Below are 9,859 nucleotides of genomic sequence, written 5' to 3'. Positions count from 1 at the left end.
TAGTTCAACAGATCAACGAATTTTGTCCGATATCATTACATTATTGATTGATCGAGACTCTATGGACAGTTTGACATAAAAGAATGCCTAGTATTCTACATCAATCAAAGTTTATTGACAGCATTACTCTTACTTAACAATTGCAACTAACTTTAACATCAAATAGATTTGGAAAGGATACAGATTTATTTTAAATGCTAATGCTAAGCAACAAATCAATTGTACTATCCTGAAGTCCCAACCTAAATCCCACATTGTGATAGTGAAAAAGTCACAGAAGCAGCGGTGTCTTGTGCAATTGTGATATTTTCACTATCGGAGAACTACCTAGTTCACGAAGACAGCTTATCGGTCGACGCTTAAGCCCTGGGGCTGCGGCAAAGCGAGTTCTCGTAGCATGAAGTGGTGTCCATAGTGCTTATAAAAAAGAATGTATACCCAAATTTTAACTAATGCACTAGGATCAAATCATGCCCCTTGACTTTACAAGGCCCAGGGATTTTAATTTTTTTGTTGTATATTCAGAATTTAAAAAATGTTTTTTTTTTTGCTGTTTTTGAATTTTAAAAGGTTTTTGATTTTTTATGAGTAATAATCTGGGTGCTGAATAGTGGTTCGCAAAACGGCCTCAATTTCGAACTGTCAAAGTGGAACCAATTTATTGTTCGCCAAAAGTAGAGAGTATTGTAATCAATCATCAAAAATTGTTTCAATTTTTGCAAAATGAAAAAAGTTTGGCTTTTGAGAATCTGGAGTTAAAGTCAGGAAAACTTGAGAAAGTTGAAAGCGAGATCGTCCTTATTTTTTTATTATTATGAATGGAAGTTGTTTATGGAGTCGATACTGTTGGATCGATCCAGAAGTTGTCTTTATTGTTTGATTCCGTTTGAAACCCTACTGGTTTAGTGAAAATCTTCTCTGCTTGTTGGCTCAGCTTTTTCGCTGAACCAGGAAGAGCTGCAGGGTTCCAGAATCAGCCAGAGAATTTATCTGCAACATCGCAGAATGACACTCTCATCGCAGTACTTCGTCACCCGTAAAAAGAAAAACCTTTTATAGCCGATCAAAACTTGAAAACACACATTTTTCCAGCAATAAAAAAAAAACAAAAACTAGACAAAATAAAAAACATGCTATTAATTATAAAACAGCTCATTCACTAGTAAGAAAAAAGTCATGCTTGTGCTAGAACAACCTAGAACAACCTGCTACTTTGTAGATGTAAACAAAGTGGGATCATTCGAAAATCACGTTACGCATCCTCTCTATTCATCACCCAGGTAATAATACTTAAGAAAATCAACATTTAAAAAATCCAGAATTTTCATATTTATTTTTTCATTTGAGAATTTTTAGTTTTATTTTTTTAGAATTTTGAGGAATTTCTGTAATTTGTGACGTCATTCATAGAATTTTTAGTAATTTTTAAAATGTTTAGAATTGTTAGAACATTTTAAATCTATTTTTATGATTTTATTTTAGAAATGGCAGTTTTCTTTTATTTTTAAACTTTTGAATTTTCTTTATTTTTTTACATATTTTTTGACGCTTGATTTTTTTTTTAGAATTTTGAACTTTTTAGTAATTTGCAGAATGTTTTGAATTATCAAAACTTTCTAAATCTATTTTTTTATATGATTATAGAATTGGCAGTTTTCATTTATTTTTAAACTTTTGTATTTTCTTTATTTTATTTTTTCAATTTTTTTTTTAATTTTGTTATTTTTCGGAATTTGAATTTATTGAAAATGTTGAAATTTAAAAAAAATATAACTGTAGATATTTTTAAAAATTTTCATTCAAAAATATTTTAAAACAAATTTTAGAGAATTTAAATTATGATTTAATAATTTAGAATTTCCAAAATTCAAAAATAAAGTTCGATCTTGTTAACTTTTAAAGTGCTCAGAATTTTGAAAATTTCAGAATGTTTAGAATATTTATTTTTTAAATACTTGCAGTTTAAAGATTTTTGACCATTCATAAAATTTTCACAATTATATTTTTTTACGATTCATAAATATTTTACAATTCTTAGATTATTGAGAATTACCAGAATTTTCAGTAACTTAATTATAACTTAAAAGTCATACAATTTAGTTTTGTTTTAAATTAATGTTTTTTTTTTAATTTTATGATTTTTTTTTAAATAAGTATTTCTTTTTTATAGAATTATTAAAATTTTCAAAAACTTTTTGAATTTACTTTTTGTTTGATTGAAATTCTTCGTTTTATTTTTAAAAAATTAAAGAATTTTTAAAGCTTTAAAGAATTCTGCTTTTTGTTTCAGAATTTAATAATGATTTTGTTGTTAAAGAAATTTCAGATTTATAAAATATTTAAAATTTCTATTTTTTTTTTAATTCTCAAAATTTTATAATGTATCAGATTTATTTCAAATTTTTAGAATTCTTTAAAATACCTTTTTTTTAATTTTAGGTAATTATAGATTGAATTATATTTGTTTCAAATGTAGAATTTATATTTTATATTTTTATTAATTTCCTAAACATTTTTTTTTTTTTTTTTGGGAGGGTGGTCTAGCCGCACATCGTTGATGTTGAAACCTCTAAACTGGGCCCTCGTCCTGTCACGTCCGTCAGTAGTCTTGTCGTACATTACAACTAGAATCAGATCTGCCAATGAATTAGTACACTTCGACCAAATAAACACCGACGCTATATGGATCTGACTCTAGAATAAATGCACAGTTGTGTGTTATTCATAAGTCCAACTTATTCAATTATTCATTTAAGTCCAAATATTCATTGGCTAACTACTTTGGATTGAAAATCTAAATTTTAATCTAAAATCCTCTAAACTTAATGGTCAAAACTAAACGTTCCTTTAACTGTTGTAAAACTACTTCTATCAAAACTGATGATGATTGAACTGATATACAAAAAGGATAGAAATCGCGATTTGAAAAAGAAATGACCATTTACGTCAAAAGATCCGTAGTTCCTCGATTCGCAACAATGGTCGATACAACCATAATACGAAAACCGTTAGTTCAACAGATCAACGAATTTTGTCCGATATCATTACATTATTGATTGATCGAGACTCTATGGACAATTTGACATAAAAGAATGCCTAGTATTCTACATCAATCAAAGTTTATTGACAGCATTACTCTAACTTAACAATTGCAACTTTCCAAATAGCAGAGGCGACTCGTCCACCGGTTCAACCTGTTCATTGAACAGGTAGCCGATTTCAAGCGGATAATTTTTATTTAATTATTGCGGAGCTTTTTGTTTGAATATAAGCTCACGTTAACAAAATCAACGCCCTATGTTCAGCAGCACTACATGCACCGAAAAAGCTTTGGCCCGCCACCCTTTACTCTTTTCCACCCACCAATACTAAAGCCAAAAATTCGAGCAGCCTTGCGGGCCACGCGCAAATGCTCGTCCCTCTGAACCTTGGGGATAAAATCTCCATACAGAAAAACTTCAACACATGTAAAGAGCTTCCTATTCATACGCAGCGGCGGTATCGATGTGTTGGTAAATCTGGTTCAACGTGAGAGTGTGAACTGACAGCATTTTTTGGGAGAGAGCGAAATGCCACCCCCAGGCCCCTGCCGACTCAGCTGACTCAGCTCAGCAGGGAGTTGCATGCAAAAGGTAAACAAGCCAGCGCGGTGACAGCACGTTGAGAGCGTGAATAAATGAGAGAGCGCGAGAGCACGACAGATATTTGGCGCACTTTTAGGCATCAGGCTGTTTTGCGCAGACTGGCGATGGCTCGTTCTAAAACTGGAATGTTCAACTGCGCGTGTTGCACGTCTTCGTTCTTCTTGGTTACTAGTAGATTCCTGCACTACTGGAAAGTGATGTAATGTTAAGTTTAGATAGTGTGATTGATAGATTGAATTGAAACAATTGAAACAAAAAAGTTGGATGCTTTTTCCAACATCACTGTCATCTGGGGAGAATCGGGACACATGTGAAGAATTATGGCTGTAGATTCAACCATGATTTTGATCGTTCTTTTTTATGGTTTTATTATTTAAAGTGGATGCAGTCCAGAAAAATGTGTAAATTCGTTTATGATGTGATGCTATTAAATGCTTCAAAAACGACTGTGTTTATCCAGACTGTAGTCCCGGTTCACTCTAGTTGAATATATTTTGTAGCATGAATTTGCTCTGAAATCATTCTTTTTTTCACCTTTGCTAAAAACAAATATTTTCATTATCTCGAATTCAGATCAATATTATTTTATTTTTCGCGTCAAAAATTAAATTCCGAAAACATGAGGACATTACAAGCAGTTGAAATTCTCTTTGGCAGGATAGTGAGTAAATTCAATTCTCTAATAAATTGACATAGGACCAAAAGCGATACGACCTGGTTCTAGAAAGTAAAAAGTAAAATGAGATTAACAAATCATTTCCGAATGCAAATTTAATTTTTAAATATCTTTGTCCTCAAGTAACCAAGTTAACTCAAAATTTGTTGAGCTTAAAAAAGCCCAACAAACACATTTCTTTTCTGAAGGATGTGGTATTTTTTTCTGAACATCCTGATGAATATTTTAAAATTCAGTACAATATTCAATAAATTCCCTTGAATTTCGATAAGGAAGGCGAAGCAATTGCCTTATTATTCCACATTCCCCACGCCACGCTAATGATTATGTCTTATAAATACATTTTAACGAGAAAAAAAGTCTTAATCATAATTTTAATATATTATTTGCATAAACAGAAAATTATAATAATATAAAAATATTAAAACGTGAAAATAATAGCCATAGGAAAAAACAAACTATAAAAAAAATTTCAACATTGAACAGGTGCTTCATTCGGGCACGAGTCGCCTCTGCCAAATAGATTTGGAAAGCATACAGATTTATTTTAAATGCTAGTGCCAAGCAACAAATCAATTGTACTATCCTGAAGTCCCACCTAAATCCCACATTGTGATAGTGAAAAAGTCACAGAAGCAGCGGTTTCTTGTGCAATTGTGATATTTTCACTATCGGAGAACTACCTAGTTCACGAAGACAGCTTATCGGTCAACGCTTAAGCCCTGGGGCTGCGCCAAAGCGAGTTCTCGTAGCATGAAGTGGTGTCCATAGTGCTTAAAAAAAAGAATGTATACCCAAATTTTAACTAATGCACTAGGATCAAATCATGCCCCATGACTTTACAAGGCCCAGGGAATTTTGAAGGATTATTTATTTGAAAAAAAAGTAAAAAAAATAATTTCAAAATTTTCAGTGGTTTTAAATTAATAAGAATTTTTTTTTTTATTATTCTTAAAAACAAAAGAATTTTCAAAATTAACTTTTTTTATTTTAAGTATTTTTTTACAGGATTTGGATGTTCTTAAAAAAAATAATTCATCATTTCTTTTTTAATTATTATTTCGAATTTTAATAACATTAAATTAATAGATATTTTTTCGATGTTTTGGATTTTTTTTTTTAATTGTTGCAATTTTTATCAATTTTTTAGAGCATTTTTATTTTTATTTTTCATTATTTAGGTGTATAATAATTTTCAGAATGATAAAATTTATATAATGTTTCAAAATTTCTTTCAAAAAACAGAATTTTAAGATTTATTATATTTTTAGATGTCTTAGAATTTTCAAAATTATTTGAATTTTCAAATTCTTAAAATGACCAGGATTTAAAATTTTGTATTTTTTTAAGCTTTTTTTTTGAAAAATCAAAAATCAAAAAAATAACAAAATTTAAACAAAAAACTAAAAATCCAAAAATATTTTTGAAAATTTAATATTTTAAAAAAATCCAAACTTAAAAAAATCAAAAATTAAATAAAATAGAAATGTTTTATTTAGAAAATTCCTTCAAATTTCGTTTTAAAATTTTCATTTGACATTTTTTTGGCATGAAAATAAAAAAAAAAGTGATCAGGAATCAGCCTTTTGTATGATACCTATAACGTAAGGCTTTAGGACCCTATTGGGAGCAAGTTTTCCCCTAGCAGTGGCAATGCCCTAAGGGTAAAGCACGTAAACGGAGGAACAGGAAGGGAACCAAAATAAGTCACCTACTAATCTATGACAACTTTAGCTAAAGTTCCCGGCTAGCTCAGTCGATACAGCATGCAAAGAAAACTAAAAAAGTGGCTACTCACCAGCACCCTCCATGGTGTACTTGTAGGTCGGAATCGGCGGCTTCGGAATCAACTTTGTGTACGTTTCCGGCATCATCTCCTTGAAGCGATCGTGGAACGAGAATCTGACAAGGATTTAAAGTCGTTAGAATACGATTGGTAGCTTTTTAAAGTAGTTTCAACAAACCTCAAGCACTTGAGCAGCACCTCCTGGATAAACTTCGGCCTCGGGTGCTCCATCTCGAGCAGCAGGCAGCTGTCCCAGTCGTCCCAGCTCCAGCGGAACTGGAAGTTGCTCAGATGGTACGAGAACCAGTTGGCGAACCGGTCGAAGCAGCTCGTGTTCATCGAGTCGATTCTCATGAACAGGATTTCCGTGGCCTGGGCCAACACTTGAGGCATTTTGGACGGCTGCAGTTTGCACAGCTCGATCAGGATCGATCCGTAGCAAATCTCGAGATAGCGCGGAGTTGGCATGTGGAACAGCTCGGCAAAGATGACCTCGACGATGCAGTACTCGAGCGGGATTTTGTCCTTGTAGGACAGGTTCAACAGGTGGGCGGCACAATCTTTGCGCTCCCAGTGATGGGCTTCGATGATCGAGTGGAGATGCTCCTCGATTAGGAAACGCTCGATGGAGTGAGCTCCGGGGAGGATTGGCCCTGCTGGGCAATCGGTGTAATCGAACATCCGGTAGACGACCCACGGCATCGGATATTCGAACGAATCCTGGTGCGGCGGCGGATGAATCACCGGCAAGTTGTGCTGCAGAGCCTCGCACAGGACGGAATCGAACGCCAGGTACGGGCGAGGGATGTGCTTCTCGGCCCAATTGTCCTGGCGCAGCTTACGGATCTGTGCCCACAGACAGTCCAGATATTCCTCCTGCGGATGAGGCGCGTCAACCGACCAAACTCTCAACGAATTGTGATGCTTCTTGGTGCGCTTGTTCAAGAACACCTCAATCCGAACCAGCAAATTCTCAAGCGCCGATTCCTTCTTCTCGTACAACTCTCGGCCAACCCAGGGCAACGTCGAGAGGACCGCAAAGACGTACCAATCGCGACGAACCTGCGGAACCGAATCCTCATTCGCGGCGTCAACCATGTTGTCCAACAGCTGGAGCAACGAGTTCGTCGAGATGACGTGACAATTGACCAAATCGGCCAGAAAACGAAGCGCGTAACGGGCCGCGTCCCACTTGCACTGCTTCAGATTCTCCTTGAAGGCCTTCACCATATGGTCCACAAACTCCCCGCCAAAGTTGTAGTTCTTCGCGTTCATCAGCCCCACCATCGTCGAGTAGATCGTACACTTTTCCGGCATCTTGATCGGACACTCGGACAAAATCCGCAGAATCTTGTTCCGGAAGTTGCCCAAATCCGACTCCAGCACCGAAACCAACCCTTCAAGATTAGACTCCAACGAGGAGGTGCTGTTTTCACCCACCCTCAAGATCAGCGCCTCCAGCCGTTCCTCCATCTCCTGGTTCTCCGAAACTCGGCGACGTTTACGGGATCGCTCTAGAACAAAAACCAACAAAAATTTAATCTGGCACCACGGCCACCGTAACGAGGTTAAACTTACCACCGTAAAAATCGCCGTCATCCTCGTACGCGCGGCGACGATTCATGGCTCCTAATTGAGAGCAGCACTTCCCGGAAACGGAACGATCAAATGCACGACGGAACGAACCGGATTACGCAGGGATTTAGCCGAATTTTACGCGCACCGAAACGACGAAGCAAACTTTTCGCGACGCTGGCTTTTCACCGGATGACAGATGGGAGCTGTTCCCGATGCGGCGTCAAAGCGGCGCTGGTATAAAGATACGTCAAAACTGGTACACTGTGAATGGGAGATGGTTCACTTTTGGTGGAGTGGCATTTTGAGTACTCATTTTTGGGTAAACAAGTTCTTATTCAAAGAAGGTTTTTCTGCCAGCGTTTTTTTGTGCTGAAAAGAAGAATAGTGTGCGCATGTACTGCGTGTACGTACACGAAAAAGATTGAAGTTAAATTTTGTACCAGCCAGCAAAACAAATGGTGTGCTAGTGTGCGTGAAAGCAGGCTCAGATAACTCTAAGCATAATGTGATATAAGGCTTTCTAGTCAGAAAATTACCAACACATTCAAAGTATGTTTACATGACAGCTGGACGTTTGTTTGCATCAGGTTTCCTATCTCTTTCTAGCAAAAGTTTTTTGTCAGGCGACTTCTAGCTGGTTTTTTTGACTGACCGCCCGATATGTCAGCCAACATACTTCGCAGGGCTGTGACAGCTCGAGCTCGATCATTGTTTGCATCAGGACACTGTGACGAGGAGTTCATCATTTTTGGGTTAAATCATATTTTTTTCACTGGGCCTAGAAAGCCTTATTCTAATGATCCCCACTAACACAGCTGTAAACAAAAACAAAATAAAAAGCTATGTTCAAGCTCGTGCGTGACATACTTTTTAATGCTGAAGTGATATTTTTTGAAACATTTCGGGCCTCTTTTTTCAGAATTCTCCAAACTTTTATTTTTTTGGAATTTCAGAATTTTTACAATTCAGAGATTTTTATATAACTTTCAGAATGATTATTAAAAGTTCAAAAATCATATCTTTTTAAATTTAAAAAAAAATGCAGCAATTTAAACATTAAAAATTTCAACAATCTAAAATACAAAAAAAAACAAATAAAAAGAAAATGACATAATATAGAAATACAAAATGCCTAAAATTACTAAATACTCCATATATGTAAAAATTGTTAAAAATAAAAAAAGATTTGTTTAAGCCCGAAAAACAGAGGCAAAAAAAATTCAAAAAACTTCAAAATGTCAATGGAGATTCAAGTGCAATCAGGTGAAATCAATTTAAAATGCATTGCACTCCTGCGTTTAGAATTATTTTTAAGCATGTTTGGCTTTTTCAAAAATCTTTTGAAAATATCCGATGTACAAAAAGTTTTTTCTTCACTGAAATTTTTGTTTTCGTCAAATGTTTCTTTTTGCAAAATGCATTTTAAAACACTTTTTTTTATTAAAATTTTAAAACTATGACATGTTATTTCAATTTATATTTTTTTATTTTTTGCCTGTACAAAACCGCAAAAGTGCAGTTTTTCGCAACAAAAATGTTTTCGTCAAATCTTGCAATTTTTTTGAAAATTAATGATTGCGGGGCTAATTGCGAGGTGTACAATGCATTTAATAATACTTTTTTCATTTAAATGTAGAAATTGAGGTTTTTAATTTCAATTGAACATCCGCCGTCGAGCAGTTTTCGCTTTTTTCTACAATGTTTTTCTTATGGAGCGAGCTGGCAAAAACTGCTCGATGGCGCGTGTTCCATTATTATATTTTTCCCCTCCCCCTCGAACTCGGCCAGAGTCGAGGGACAAAAACTTTGAAAAATATTTGCATCAGCCTAAAATGAAAAAAAGTTACATGATTGGTTTTTAATTCAAATTCAAATCATTCGCTCTACAGCATTGTCTTGCCGTTCTCGATAGCGAGATTCCTACTTGAAACATAGTGTCCAAAGGCTTGATTATTGAGGTAATTGCAAACCTCTTTTTACACCTTAGCTTCCATCCACCCCGGGATTCGACCTGACGACCTTTGGATTGTTAGTCCAACTGCCTACCAGCGATTCCACCGAGGCAGGACCCAGGGAGACGACTCCTACACCTGGACTGAGCTATCGACCTAAAATCTCTAGGTGAGACCGGGGCCAACATTTACTTCCCCATCAGACGGGAGGTGTGATCAGACA

General features: G+C 35.3%; 1 protein-coding gene across 1 annotated transcript in view; it reads right to left on the bottom strand.

Moving 5' to 3' along the window:
* The window catches only part of LOC120423934 (nuclear cap-binding protein subunit 1), a 44,676-nt gene extending 36,801 nt beyond the window's left edge, over positions 1-7,875 (bottom strand). Inside the window, exons 1-3 of the mRNA XM_039587918.2 lie at positions 7,685-7,875; positions 6,285-7,620; positions 6,119-6,222 (exon numbers count right to left, since the gene is read on the bottom strand). Of these exons, the coding sequence (XP_039443852.1) occupies positions 6,119-6,222; positions 6,285-7,620; positions 7,685-7,730 (1,486 nt within the window). The 5' untranslated portion in view covers positions 7,731-7,875. The remainder of the gene's footprint in view (positions 1-6,118; positions 6,223-6,284; positions 7,621-7,684) is intronic.
* Between the last annotated feature and the right edge of the window lie 1,984 nt (positions 7,876-9,859).

This window comes from Culex pipiens, chromosome 3 (genome assembly GCF_016801865.2).
Source record: "Culex pipiens pallens isolate TS chromosome 3, TS_CPP_V2, whole genome shotgun sequence".
NCBI lineage: Eukaryota > Metazoa > Arthropoda > Insecta > Diptera > Culicidae > Culex > Culex pipiens.
Note: the sequence above shows the minus strand (reverse complement) of the source record. Positions and strands in the feature narration are given on the sequence as shown.